At 34.7% G+C, this 15838-nt stretch overlaps 1 protein-coding gene across 9 annotated transcripts in view; it reads right to left on the reverse strand.

Moving 5' to 3' along the window:
* Window positions 1-572: 572 nt before the first annotated feature.
* Window positions 573-15838, reverse strand: part of TBL1XR1 (TBL1X/Y related 1) — a 178355-nt gene continuing 163089 nt past the window's right edge. For all 9 annotated transcript variants that reach the window (XM_054479701.2, XM_054479694.2, XM_054479698.2 and 6 more), the window contains 4 exons: window positions 14099-14226; window positions 12865-13030; window positions 6192-6293; window positions 573-5341 (listed from right to left, as the gene is read on the reverse strand). In XM_054479701.2, the coding sequence (XP_054335676.1) occupies window positions 5315-5341; window positions 6192-6293; window positions 12865-13030; window positions 14099-14226 (423 nt within the window). In that variant the 3' untranslated portion in view covers window positions 573-5314. The remainder of the gene's footprint in view (window positions 5342-6191; window positions 6294-12864; window positions 13031-14098; window positions 14227-15838) is intronic.

Below are 15838 nucleotides of genomic sequence, written 5' to 3' on the forward strand. Positions count from 1 at the left end.
CTCCTGCCCTAATCTTCAACACATCTACACATTGTTTTGTGCTCAACCGTGTGGCTAAGCAAACAAATGTATCTAAGGTCTCTTTTTTAGCTTATGTGAAATAACGTCTTTTAAATACAATATTGATTTTTCAAAAGAATTAAAAATTACAATCCCTTAGCTGATTAGATGCTCTATTATACTTTAATAAAAATAGTAAATAACCCCTTCATTTAAAAAAATCTTATCTCCTGCAAGAAGTAATAAAAATAGTAAAATTTGTAATTTTATTATGGGCTTAAAGTATATATCTTGGGAAACAATACATTTATGAAAAACAGTGGTTTGGGTTCTGATGGCAGCTATAATCAGTAACACCAGTATGGGAGAGAATGAATGTGTTATAGGTTATGAAGGCTAACTCGGAGCAAAAAGGTTTATTCTACAATAGAACACTGGAGAAGTAAAAGCAATTAAAATGTAAACAAGAAACTGTAAACAAGAAATACCATCCCTCTCTCTTTACTTGACTAGTAAATAGTCTATACAAACTACAGAGATATCAAAGGTTTTATATATGTACACAGCCAACATAATATCAAAATATATTTTATTCTGGACCTCTTTCAGATCTGATTCAAATTACAGTTGTCAAAGCAATACAATGCAAAGGGGAACTGCAACAACAACAACAAAAAAAAATGTGCCTAGAAAGGATAAAAGGGTCACTGGGGACAAATCATTGTGATGTGGAACCAAAATACATCGTAAGTGTAATTAACATGGTCCAGGACAGCATAGAACATCTATATCAGTCTTCCTTATACAATAATCATGAAAACTGAACAATGAAGTTCTTTAACATGTACAAAAACCTGTCATGGGCTGGTTTACACTTTTACAACAGTTTTAAAGTTAACTGGATAACTAAAGAAATGATGCAGACATTTTAATCCAGTGCTATAGGTAGGCTCACAGAATTAGACCCAAAGGATTTGTAAAAATAAAAATGAAAACAGTATAGCTACAATGTCAAAGTCAGGAAAGAAGAAAATTTACTTCTGTATTCAAGGATTACAGAGCTACAAATGCAGTCTGTGTGTTTTTGTTTGTAATGAGATGGATAAGTACATCAGACTAGATACAACATGCAGAATGTTTTCCTGAACTTATCCGGAAATTCCAAAGAAAACATCATGAAACAGCTTACAAAAAAAAATATATATATATGCCCTAGTTATTCACCCTGCTTCAACACTGTCAACATAAAGGCAGAAATAAAGAAAGCTATCAATACCTCAGAACTACTGATATAAGACATCAAATTTCTAAATCAGTGTATTAAAAAAGTGAACACTTCCTCTTTTTTTCTCTCTTCTACATTTAACTAGAATCATGTTTAAAAAAAAACTGATATTAAATGTGACACTTCAGAGCTACTACTGGAAGGAGTAATTCGTAACTTCCCTACCCTCCTTCCATCCCTGCTGATTCAGGAGAAGGGGGAAAAAAACAAAGAAAACAAAACGAAAAACCAACCAGGGTCTCTTGTAGATTTGCTGCTATTCCACAAAATGTTGGCATTTGCTGCCATGCCACAATGTTGGTCCACTGAAATAGGATTTCTGCGGAAACTGTCAACAGTAATTCACCATATGCAAGTACCATCCTTAGCATGCGAGAATAATCACAGGTTCTGTAGAAATGTACAATGTGCTTAAGATAATGAAAATTGTAGCGCTGCATTTGAGATTTATTTCTCTACTTAGCTAGTAAAACTTGTCATTTTTGCCCACTTAAGTATGATCATTTGTGATTCCTTTAAATAGCAAAAATGCACAGTCCTCTTTAGGCCTCTAGTCAATAATAGTTTACATTACTCTTAACAAAATCATTCTACATAAACAGATAGCTCCTTAAAAATAGTACTCTCTCATTAAATCTAATTTGACAGAAAGAAGTTTAAGGGAAAAAGGAGTGCTTTGTAAGTGAAAAAGTACAAATCTTTGGCCTTTCTCTTGACATTTTCATATGTCAAAAAGCAAAAAACCTTCATGTAATTCAATCTAGTGATTACTTTTTGCACCATAATTTGTTTTTTACACCACAAAAGGAGGCACTTTCAGTATCTGTAAAAGGTATTTAATCCTAAAACATACTTACCTAGAGAATAATTAAAACAGAATTCAATACAATCTAGTATCTATTAGGAAATTAAGAGTTACCACTTCTAAAAGTCATTTGAAAGTCAATGATGTTATCTGGTCAATGGCAGGAAATGGGAATTGGAACAAATATAAGAACTTATGGGATTTCCTACACGGAGACAAAAAAAGATATTCCTTTATGTTGTTTAAAAGTGGCAGCTGCTCTTTCTTTATTCCATTTTAATCAATGAGTATGGATTCAAGTTTTCCTTTCTATTTTTCCTTATGATAAGTTTCTTACAGTAGCTTATACAACAACAAATAGCATAGAAAAACTACTGGATTCAATTGATCATCAGGAATAAGTTCTCAGAAAAACACAAGCGGAAAAATAAGCAAGAATCCCAAATACAGAACTTTACAAGCTGTGAAACTTGGTCTCTTGCAATCATGTTACTGCTCAAATTAGAGACAATCTTATTTCTGTCTATTGGAGCAGCATCGTGGCACATCAGCAGGCAATGATGATGTTGAGAACAGCAGCAAAAATAAACAATCGTATGCTCATGAAGAACCCAAGCCTACAAAATGGATTCCTTTCAGAAAAGTATATACTTAAAAGACCCAAGACGTCAGGATAATAAAGCTCTGTATTTATAATCTTTTATATGTCCTATTGTGGCTATTATGCTTAAGTAAAATAGCTAAAGAAAAAAAAGAAAAAAAAACAGAAAAGATGACAATATCATAAAAATGTAGCTGTCTATTTTGGCAGCTATATTGCAGAATTTCTTGACTATCTTTTAATCAGCTGGGAAAAAGTCAATAACTGTATGCAAATGAATAAACTGTCCATATCAAAATACAAAAGTACTATCAATAATCACCTCTGACTTTCAGATTTAAATTCAGTGCAATTGACAAATGCATCACTAAAGGAAAATGCAGCTTAAAAGATACTCAAAACATTTGTGTCTATTCCTGGGAGCACATTTTAAAATTATTGCACAGATTTTTTTAATTTTTATTTATTTTTTTTAAACAATAACAGAGGTCAACCACAGATGTGGACCTCCAGCAATAAAAGCAGGAATTCAAGTGCCAGATACTCAGCATATTAGGTTTCCTACATAAGTCACAGGGTAATATGTTCTAAATATCTCTAATGTGATCCAAAACCCTAAAAAGAGCTGGCACAAAACCATCGTGAATGACTGCCTCTCTTGATGTAAATTTTTAAAAATATTATTACAGTATCATAGTCCCCAATAACAACAACTGGGGTACATATAACAATGTATTGTGAAATTAAGTGTATTTATTCTCTTTACCAATAGCAAATGCTACCCTACCTTAGTAAAACCAAGACTTGCTTCAATCAATGCTGTTTTGTAAAAATAGCAAAGCAACGAATGCTGAAAATCAAAGCTGCATTACTTGGGTTAAATCAGTTTCTACTTAGAACACAGGTTAAAATTTTAGTACTAAAAGGCCTCAAAATAATTAGTGACAGAAATAGTGTTATTAATTTGCTAAGCTCAACAATAAGCAATTCCTTAATTAAAATCTTTGAGATATAAATTTGATGACTATTCTCTTCAGAAATGACATACCTGGATTATGTTAATCATGACAAGCCTTATTAGTCACACATATAAACATGGCCTCATGCAATCATTTGTCTGTATATGTTACTCTAAGTTGCATGAGCACAAGGTTTAATATCTATATCTTTAAGAAAATACTTGATATTATAAACAGAGTAAAAGACATGATATAGTAGTGATTACGGAAAAAAAAAATTAGCAGCTTAAATCTATCTATATTTGAAAAAACGTAGTCACAAGTACCACAAATGCAGAATCAGAGCAGCAGGAAGAAGGTTAGTGCAATTATACTTTCATAAAAAAAATTCTGAATCACTGCTATTTAAAAACACCTTGAAGCAAGTCTTTTGTTTGAGATTGTTTTTTAAACTAAGGTAGCAAACATTTTGCCATGTAATGGCAGTGTTATATGCCGTTATCTTGCTTTGTATAAAGAAAACAACATGAGAGATTTTTAATACTGGAGTTTGGTTACATTACATATTTAAGCTTCTACACAGAATGATGGACACTTCGAGAAGCTAATCCTTATCCAGAAACATTTTAATCTCTTAAAAAACAAAGCAAAACAAACAAACAACAAAAAACCCAAAACTACTTTGCTCCTTTTCACAATAGTGCACATTTTTACCATAATTTAGTTATGGCTACAAAACATCAGAAGATCTTTTTTTTTTTTAATGTATCTTCTCTATGGTAATTAAAAAAAAATTTGTGCCCTTCTAGTCTTTAATTGGCAGAAATATGTCCCAAAAAGAAACTATTGCATTTAAGCCACATCACCAAAAAACAAAAAAGAAAAAAAAAAAAAAAGGCAAAACAAAAAAACAAAACCAACAGAGCATAATACCCTTTTACTGATGTGTCTGACAGATTGACATGACCAAAGTCATAGGTTTTCATTTAATTTCCAATTCCCCCTTCCACAACATGCACCAACTGAATATATGCTCTGGGAGCCATAAAATGTACCAAACATCTACCTCTTCAAAAGAATGCATTAAAATATTTTAAAGAATTTTTTGTTTAAAAGGTGAAAAAAATATAAACAAGAAACTGATTCACTCCCTTACTTCATGCATCCATAATCTAAACCAAAAACGAAATTTTAAAGCAAGAACAAACTACTGCTGCAAGTTTTTGTAAGTCCATTTTCTCTGTACATACAAACTGCTCACTACTGAAGGGAAAAAAAGAATATAATCCATGGTGTCTGCTGATTCAAAGGGGAGAAACAAGGCTGTCATTTAGTATCCAAAAACTGGTACATGTATGTTCTGCTTTTATAATGTATATTTTTCTCTCTTCTGTTTTTCATATCCAAAACTTCTAAATGCTATTTTAGGGGCACAGCAGATTAGATTCCAGCACTTGGTGAACAGAATTCACAAGCTGTGACAAAACTCTGTCATCTTCGGGGTGCAATTTTGTTTATATACACTGTATGTATATATTTCTTTTAGATTTGGCTGTAGTGGACTGGCCATGGTTCAAGTGGGACTATAGCAGTACATGGGTCAGGGACAGTCATTTTGGCTATGTACACATTCATAGTCGGTCCATGGCTTCCAACTAGTAGCGCTATTTCCGAAGGTCTAATACACAAACCTGTAAGAAATTAAAATAATCAACCAGTGTATTCAGAATTTTATTGTACATTTTATGTTTAACTTTTCTATAGTACAATTTGAAATGTTTCTTAGTTGCAAGTTTATAAAATTGGTAAAGCATAATAATCATGGAAATGAGCACTTAACTGACAGAAATCAGACAGATCATTTAAGCAGATCAAGAGAACAACCATGAGCTCAAACTATGGGGGAAGAACCACGGCTAGGATATTTATATTCTCTGTTGATTAAAAAGGAGGGGGAAAATGCTCAAAACAGACCATTTCCTATCTATTGGACCCTAATGAAAGATATCACAGATTATATTCAGCTACAGCGTCAGTAAATAGCTACCCTTTTCCCACCTTCTGTTGCTTCTACAGCTTTGGAAGCCATATTTGCATTGTTGTAAAGAGTTGGCTAACCTCATCCTGAAAATCTTTCAGTATCACACATTCCTCAACACAGGAACCAACTGCCTCTAGTTCTGCCTTCCCTGGGCCAAAAAAAACTCTTCTGTGAAGAAGAGAAGGTAGAAATACACATTAAACATTTCAATCCTTCTCAGAATGTTCCTCTGGTATACCTAATTTCATAAATGAAGGTTCACATTAAAAATAACTGTCCATTTCTAGATTATAAGGTATTTGGTAAGGACAGCCTAAATTTTGTTTACATTATTTGAATCCAACGCACATGAAAAGTTTACAGCCTCAGGAAAAAAAAAAAAAATCAGTATCACACCTTAAAATTTATTTTGAAAAAAACACTGGTATCACTAACAATAAGCTGCATTCTGATGTGAATACCCACCCACACCCTCTTTGGAAACACTTTACTATACTTACTGAACCATCTGATGCACTGGCTCCAACTTTGTCTCCTGCTGCATTCCAGCAAACTTCAAATATTCCACCTGTTCCCCTATAGCTGTGAACTAGAGCACCTGTCTAAAAGAATGAAAAACAACATCTTAAAAATCGTAATACATATTATAATAAATCCAAATGCTGAAATAAAAATATTACATGGCTTTATTTCTAGCAATCAGAGGAGGGACTTAGCTTCAACTATAAAAATAAGTTCTCAAATTCTAGAAGTGTAATATGATCCCTTTACAAAAAGATAATACCAGCCTGTTCTCAAAAGATTACTCACACACATATTCAGTTTCTCCAGTCTTGATAACCATTCTTGACTAAGGTATCTGGTCTCTCTGACATAGCCAACAATAGCTAGAAGTAAACATTCAGTCTATCACATGAAATAAGTTTTTGTTGTTGCTAAATGATGCATGAGTCTAGCTAACATGTAGAGAAACAAAATAAATGCAGAATTTCTTTGACAAAACATCTTAAAGAGGAAGTATAACAAACTAGTAAAGATAATTCCAGTATAAGTCTGTTATTCACTCTATATTTACTGACCAGTTCCTAAGCTGAGGGATTATAAAAGAAGCTAAAATAATGTATGTATGTTCCTTTTTTTTCTTTAGACAGGGTCTTGTTCTGTTACCCAGGCTGGATGCAGTTGTGCAATCAGCTCACTGCACCTTCGAACTCCTGGGCTAGAGTGATCCTCCCGCCTCCGCCTCCTAAGTAGCTAGATTACAAGTGCATGCCACCAGGCCCAGCTGATTTTTAAAAAATTATTGGTAGAGACAAGGTCTCACCGTGTTGCCCAGGCTGGTCTTGAACTCCTGTCCTCAAGCAATCCACCCACCCTGGCCTCCCAAAATGTTGGGATTATAAGCATGCGCCACAGTGCCCAGAAAGATACGTACACTATTCTTGAAAGACATTATAAGTTTAAACAAAAACACAGGCAGGAATACTAACAATGTAATCATTAATTAAGCTGAATCATAAATGTAACAACGTTATTTTATTATTCAGCTGCCACTGAAGAATTAAAACTCAATCCAAAAATATATTCTCCTGTGAAACCAGTCAATATAACAGAACAAAGATCAGAGGTCCTGTTGTGAAAACTGAAATATATGCTTCAGGTGTTCTTCCCTGACAAATCAGAAAAGTGACCTTTGCAGCTATATGATAACCTAAAGTCAAGCTAGAGGTGGCAGATCTACTTAAAAACAACATGGCAACAAACCATGCACCTTGAAAATACCTCCCATTCAGCCTATCCAAGATGACAACTAAGCTGGAAGAATGTTTGACCGAGCTTTCCTCTTCAAATTTAGCCCAGTAATGTGGCACAAATCACAGATGCATTGGTACTGACTCATTGCTACTGATTATCAGGCTGGGAAGGCTCAACTGTTTTGTTTACTTAAAAATTTCTCATAATTTATGAGATTAAGTTCAAGTATAGTAGGCTTTGAGTATCTATAGTTAATGAGGAGAGAAAAAAGTAGAACCAACAAAATCTAGTTTGCTGAGATATAAAAAATAAAATCTATAGTCAACCTACAGACATTCAATCTATAGCCAACTTGGGGGTTAAAAAAACAAAACAACTTTCTTTTAAAAAGCACTTACCAATCTCTAAGCTTGAACTGGGCTACAACGAACCAAAACATTATGGTGAACAAGGCAGAGCTAAGACATTGAAAAAGGCCAATGGCTCGGATCATCGGCATCTACCTCAAATTTGTACGTATGCTGGCACAAGACTTCTACAATTTACTCATCAAATGCTTAGGCAACTCATCATACAAGAAAGGGGAAAACAAAAAACCTAGATGTATATACAACAATAGGATAATGATTTTCTCCTGCATTGAAAATTCACTATTGTACTATTTTCAAAGTTTGAAAAAGTAAGACTTTTGGTACACAACAGTGAAAACAAAATAATATGAACAGTTGGTCAAATGCCCTTAAATGTCTTGTAGTATCTTCCATTAGCGCTCTACAGTTCTATGCCCAAATTTCATTAAAATTGATTTTGTCACAATGGACTAAATGAGTTCACTGAAAATGTTCTAAATGTGAGCAACAACTAATATATAAAAGGAATATATTTTTTAAAAGAGGTCATTCACAATAACATAAAAACCATAAGGCACCTCAAAACACATTAGGAAAAAAGATCCTCAGAGAAATTATAAAACTTTACTGAAGGAATAAAAGACAAATAAATGGAGGTATAACATATTTATGGGTGATAAAACTCAGTAACAATTTTCCCTAATTTAACCTATAAATTCAAGGCACTCATAAACAAAATCCAAAATTGTATGCTCTGTTTTGGAAATATGGATGACTAAAGTGGCAAGAACAGAAAAACAGTTTTGAAGAATAATAAGAGGGATTTATAAAGTTAGAATTATCAAAACTATGCTATTGATTCAGATAAGGCAAATACATAAATGGAATAAAAGAGGAGGTATAAAAAAACTGCATGTACATGAATTAGGTATATGAAATTGGCATTATGAAAACAGAAAGGGGACAATGAATGGTGCTAAGACAACTGACTACCCAAATGGAAATATCTGTACCTCACACCATATATAAAAATCAGTTCCAAAGGGGCTAAAAACATAAATGTAAAGGAATAAAACTTAGATACTTCATGAAAAAATATCAGACTTCAGTAATATCTATAAGGAAAAATGTATTAAGCTATTAAAAAAAAGCTATCAAAAAAGAAAGATCTAGCCGGGCACAGTGGCATGTGCCTGTAGACCCAGCTACACAGGATGCTGAGGTGAAAGGATCTCTTGAGCTCAGGAGTCCAGCCTGGGTAACACAGCAAGACCCCATCTCTAAAAATAATCAATTAATTTTAAAAGGAGAAAGATAAATACATCTAAACATTAACATTAAAAACTTCCATATGATCTGGGCGTGATGCCTCATGCCTGTAATCCCAGGATTACTTTGGAAGGCTGAGGCAAGTGGATCCCTTGAGCCTAGGGGGTTGAGGCCAGACTGGGCAACATGGCAAAACCCGGTCTCTACAAAAAAATACAAAAATTAGCTGGGTATGGTGGCATGCAGCTGTGATCCCAGCTACTTGGAAGGTTGAGGTGGGAGCATTAGCTGAGCGCAGGAAGGAATGCACTGCATTCCAGCCTAGGCGACAGAGTGAGACCCTATCTCACGACAAAACAAAACAACAACCAAAAAACCCCACAAAACTTCTACGTGATAAACACTCCACATGAAGAAAATAAAAAACAAGGTACTGGGAGATCACTGGAATCCATATGACCAGGAAGGATTAGTACCCAGAATGCATAATGAACACTAATCAGTAAAGAATATAAAACAATTGAAAAACGGTGGTGGTGGTGGTGAACTAAAATGCTAAAGTCCAACTGTATAATAACTATTTGAAAAGATATTTAAAGTAATCGACAATCAACAAAATGCAAATTAATATAAAATGTTTCATATCCATGTAATTGGAAAAATGTTTACCAGTCTGATAACCTAAGGATAAAGGAAAATGGGAAATCCTAAATATTGTGATTAGAAATGTAAATGGGTGTATGCACATTGAAGAGCAGTTAGGCACAAGCACATAAATATACCCTATGGGCCATGATTTCTACTTACAGGATATGCCATGCACAGGGGTGTGTGTGTGTGTGTGTGTGTGTGTGTGTGTGTGTGTGTGTGTGTGTGTGTGTGTGTGTGTGTGTGTGTGTGTGTGTGTGTGTGTGTGTGTGTGTGTGTGTGTGTGTGTGTGTGTGTGTGTGTGTGTGTAGAGAGAGAGAGAGAGAAAGAGAGAGAGAAGCATTACAGAAACTTTTATTCATGTGCACAAGGAAATGTGTAAGGATGTTCCAGCAATGTTGTACATTCTTAAATCCAATAGGAAAATTAATTTGAAAATTAATATATTCATATTATGAATATATTATTAATGAATATATTCATATATTCATATAATGCTCTGGAATAGTCTAAATAAATAATCATTCTAGAGGTACAAGTATTAATGTGACATTTCAAAGAAGTGGTAAAAAACACTAGCTTGAAAAGATATACAATAGAAGATTCACAACAGCATGATTAATTACAATTTTACCACAGAAAATAGTAGTATATATCATTTATCATGGGAATGACAGGCACTCTCTTCAGGATTGCTATAGCCTCTAGGAAGGAAGAGGAAAATGGAGGTGAACACTTTATCTGTATCTACAACATTTCATCGGTAAAAATAGGAAGGAAGAGATTCACAACAGTGTGGCAACATGTTATCAATTAAATCTGAGCAGTAGGTATATGAGTGTTATATTATTTTGTTTGAAATGTATAATTATTAAAAGTGAAGATGAACAAACACTAACTTGAATCTACGTGGAAATTATATTTAGATTTAGATTCACTTTCATCAACTCTGTAACTGTTGTTCACATTTAAAAAGTTTAGTTGGGTGAGGCCAGGCATGGTGGCTCACACCTGTAATCTCAGCACACTGGGAGGCCGAGGCAGGTGGATGACCTGAGGGCAGGAGTTTGGGACCAGCCTGGCCAACATGGTGAAACCCCATCTCTACTAAAAATACCAAAACTAGCCGGGTGTGGTGGCAGGCACCTATAATCCCAGCTACTCATGGGGCTGAGGCAGGAGAATCACTTAAACCCGGGAGGCGGAGGTTGCAGTGAGCCAAGATCGCGCCATTGCACTCCAGCCTGGGGGACAAGAGTGAGACTTCGTCTCAAAAAATAAAAATAAAAATAAAAATGAAAATGAAAAATAAAGTTTAGTTGGGTGCATGATTAGTGTCTTCCCACAAACACAAACTAAAATTTAGGAAAGAGTTTTTAAGGCATATATATCACAGTTACAGAATATATCCAACACAGGCATATATTCATAAAGACAGAAAATATGGTAGTAGAGGTAAGGAAGTAATAATAAAAATTAAAGCAGAACATTTTTACTTAATTTTTATTTTTTTTGAGACAGGGTCTCACTCTGTTGCCCAGGCTGGAGTGTAGTGATGCGATCTTGGCTCACTACAACCTCCACTTCTGGGTTCAAGCCATTCTCCTGCCTCAGCCTCCCGAGTAGCTGAGACTACAGACATGTCACCACGCCTGGCTAATTTTTGTATTTTTAGGAGAGATGGGGTTTCACCATGTTGACCAGCTGGTCTTGAACTCCTGACCTCAAGAGAACTGCCCACCTTGGCCTCCCAAAGTGCTGGAATTACAGGCATGAGTCACCATGCGCAGTCTAAAATTTTCTTAGAAGGCCACCATGAGGTGGCTCATGCCTGTAATCCCAGCACTTTGGGAGGCTGCGGTGGGAGGATCCCTTGGGCCCAGGAGTTCGAGGCCAGTCCAGGCAACATAGAAAGATCCTGTCTCTATTTAAAGAAAAACAAAAATAAATATTAAAAAATTTTATTGAAATGTAATGTAAGATTCAGGCTTAATAATCATTTGTTCAACTAGCAAAAATCTGCAACCACATTACAAAGGGTTTAGTTTTTTAGTCTATAAAGAGCTGCTAGAAATCAAAGACAATGAATAACCCAGTTGAAAAGAATGGAAAAAACATGATCAAACAGTTCACAGAAAAATTAACAAGTATGCTTAAATATATAAAAAAAGATTCCTAATGTTATTCATAAGAAAATGCAAATTTAAAACTATGCTGAAATACCATTTATCACTAATGGATTGAACTGTGAGGTAAAATATTATTTTATATTGTCAGTGGTAGTGTAAAATGAAAGAAGCACAATGCTTTTATTCATAAAAAGAAGCTAGGAAGAAATAAAAACTAATAAAAATTGTTACCAGCAGGAGAGGAAGACAGAAATGTGAACAAAGTTTCTCGGTGTATACCTTTATACAAGGTTTGAGGTTTTTTCTGAACTGTATGCATGTATAAGGTAATTTAAAAATCTTCAAAGTAAGTTATGAAAATTGTGAAATGAACTATGGTGGCGGACACCTACACAAAGAGAAATACACCATAACAACTTATTATGTGTGCACTACAACCAACAAAGATCTGCTAACTGAAAGGAGGGGTGAGTCCAGTGACTGCTATTAAAAAAGTATAGTACATAGAGCATAAAAACTAAAACATTGAGAAGATTTAAAAAATTGAAAGCAGCAGGCTGTCTTCTCCACTTTTAAGAATCTCTGAAACACTATACATACTACCTGAAAAGGTAATGTAGTTGTAAGTTTCTTTCTCATAAATTATTGCATTCAGCCATAAAATCTGGTCCTTTGACTTTTACTGCTCATATATAGCTCCTTCAGAGACAACTATTTTGAAAAATAAAATCTGTCATTTATTTAAATAAATACATCTTAAACATTCACATTTGGTATCTGCAAAACCGTTGGAAAAAAACAAAAGAATACAATAATAAATAATAAAACAAACAATCTAAACCCATTTCAAAATGCTGGTCTCCATAAAGATATAACTTCCATTAGTTTCTATCTTATTTTAAAACCAACATTTCAATTAATGCCACAAGAGGAATGACAACCAAATGGTGAGAGAGAGTGTATAGGCAAATGCTTCTACCTAAATTTAAGAGTACTTGACCATTTAAATAATGGAGACATACCTGTGTGTTCCAGATGTGTACACATTTGTCAAAAGAACCACTTGCCAGATACCTGCCATCAGGACTGAAAGCTACACTGTACACAGGCTCTTGGTGTTTTGTCAAGGTATGGATGCATATCCCTCGGTCTACATCCCATAACCTAACAGTAGAATCAAAGGATGCACTGAAAAGGGAGGGAAAGAAAGTTAATTTATAAGTAAGGAAATACTCCCCCAGCCTTGCTCCCACCCAACCTCCCATATTCAGCCACATCTAATAGCCAAAATTCTTTATGAGAATCAGACTGACTGAACTGTTAGGAAGAATATTCCGTGAGCTTCAAGTCAGTGACAAGAAAATAATAAATAAATGAAATTTAGAAAGAAGAGCAAGTGTTCTAGAAATTAAAAGCTAAACAAGTGAAAAAAACAACTTAAAGGAATCTCCCAAGTCCAGGAGTAGAAAATATAAATGTGCTCATTTACTGTATTCCTATCTAAATAATCCTTCTTTCACATGGTTTTGAACACCGAAGTGACCATATTTTTCCATTTATCTTTTTTTTTTTTTTCCTAAAGATACTGAAGATTTTGCTATGCCTCAATTGCTTGGATTTTAATCAGTATTTGGTATCAGTCAATATTTATTTCAATATAAAATATCGTAATTTGAAACAATAATAAAACTCAGTGTTTAAAGATTCCCCTTAAGGAACCAACGTAAGTGCCCATCAGCTAACAAGTGGATATAGAAAATGTGGTATACATACACCATGGAATACTACTTAGCCATAAAAAGGAATAAAATATTGTCTTTTGCAGTGACTTGGATAGAGCTGGAGGCATCATTCTAAGTGAAATAACTCGGGAATGGAAAACCAAATATCATGTTCTGACTTGTAGGTGGGAGCTAAGCTATGAGGACACAAAGGTATAAGAATGATATAATGAACTTTGTGGACTGGAGGTGGGGGTGGGGAGAAGGTTGAGAAGAGAGGTGAGGAATAAAAGACTACACACTGGGTACACTACACTGCTTGCAAAACTAGTGCACTAAAATCTCAGAAATCATCACTAAAGAATTTATTCTTGTAGCCAAAAACCACCTATACACCAAAAACTACTGAAATTAGGGAAAAAAAAAAAAAAAAAAAGTTTCCACTTCATGAAATCTTCCCTAAACTTCTGTCATATTTATTGGAAGTTTGATTTGTAGAAGACTCATAAAAGGAAGAATAATACAGAACTGTCACCTTGCTAACATAAGGTTGGCATTTGGATTATTAGTCCCTGGTCCTGTTGGACTCCATTTGATAGTATAAATTTCTTTATTATGTGCTTGCAAATCATGGACACAATTGTCTTGTTTCATACTCCATATCTAAACAAAAAAGAAAAATGTATACAATTATTTTTCCATACAATGAGTACATTTAAAATATTATCTTGACACTTAAAATATTATATGGACAGTCTAAAACATGAGTGATATAACCAGAATGATGATAGAATATTTACAAAGAAACTGAAATGCAATAGGATATATTTAATATTTGCATCTCTGTAAAAAAAAAAAAAGTTAGCTTTAAGCCCTTTAAAAATATTCACTATTACGAAGTTTGAAGACTGAATTAACTATAGTTGTTCTGAGATTAGTTAACAATCCTAAAATGTTAAAGGCACAGTTTTTACACTGTCCCTTAAGTAAAAGATCTACATCATAAACTGCTCTTAGAATTTTAGAATCAGGAAAATTTTGCAATGGAGAACTGAAAATAAATAACCAACTTACAAATAATGAGGACTCACAGAGAACCGTAAAAAGTAACATAGGAAATAAAGCTCAAATGAAAAGTAGGAAAAAAAAAAAGTAGAAAAAAGTAGTCAAAGTAGAGAATAAGCCTTTCCTGAGATGAAAATACGCCTATGTGTATAGATTTCAAATGTCTACTATTTTTGAGCAAAAATTCACAGAAATCAACACAGAGTATTTCTGGGAAAAAAAAAAATCACTCAATAAAGACATGGTAGGTCCTGCAGTTATTTCCTTAACACATACACATACAACACGCCAAACCCAAGGGCCAATCAAGAAAAAAATCAGCTCAACTTTACATTTCCGTGACATAACCATTAAAAGATAATGAAGCATCAGTGTTTTCGGTGCCCTATGTATTTACAACCCCAAGTAAAATAAATCTAAACGACATGTTTTCAGAACTGATTTCATTAGACCTTTCTAATTCATAGAATTTGATACTGTTGGCTACTCTCAACTCTTACCTCCCTTGAAATAGTTTCCTCTACACACTTTCTTTTTCCACTTTGGTCACCTTCTCAGTTTCCTTTGGAAAGCTCATCCCTCTTGATTTGGTGATTGTTAGAGTTTCTAAGACTTACTTTTTTCGGTCCCCTCTTTTCTTACTCTGTACTACCTACACAGTTTTGTCCCTGCCCCAATTTTTTTTTTTTTTTTTTTTTGGAGATCAAGTCTCACTCTCTTACCCAGGCTGGAGTGCAGCGGCACAATCTTGGCTCACTGCAACTCCGTCCCCCGAGTTCACACAATTCTCCTGCCTCAGCCTCCAGAGTAGCTGAGATTATAGGCGCCTGCCACCACGCTTGGCTAAATTTGGTATGTTTAGCAGAGATGGGGTTTCACCATGTTGACCAGCCTGGTCTTGAACTCCTGACCTCAAGTGAACTGCCCACGTCGGCCTCCCAAAGTGCTTTAATTACAGGCATGAGCTGTGGCAACATGCCTCTCACGGGGGCACTAGCTGCGGAGGTCTGCCTGCAGACCCTGACCCAGCGATGGATGAATAAAGTACACTAACACACAGATATCCTGTTTTGCCAGTCCAGCTGAGGGTGTCCAAGCCACTTACAGACTCCCTGGAGAGTTCTGTAAACAGTTGCGACCATGGCCCTATCAGCTAGTAAGACTCGAATTTATTCAGTAAGATTAATTCACAAAGGCTTGAGTCAATGCC

Source organism: Pongo pygmaeus, chromosome 2, assembly GCF_028885625.2.
Source record: "Pongo pygmaeus isolate AG05252 chromosome 2, NHGRI_mPonPyg2-v2.0_pri, whole genome shotgun sequence".
NCBI lineage: Eukaryota > Metazoa > Chordata > Mammalia > Primates > Hominidae > Pongo > Pongo pygmaeus.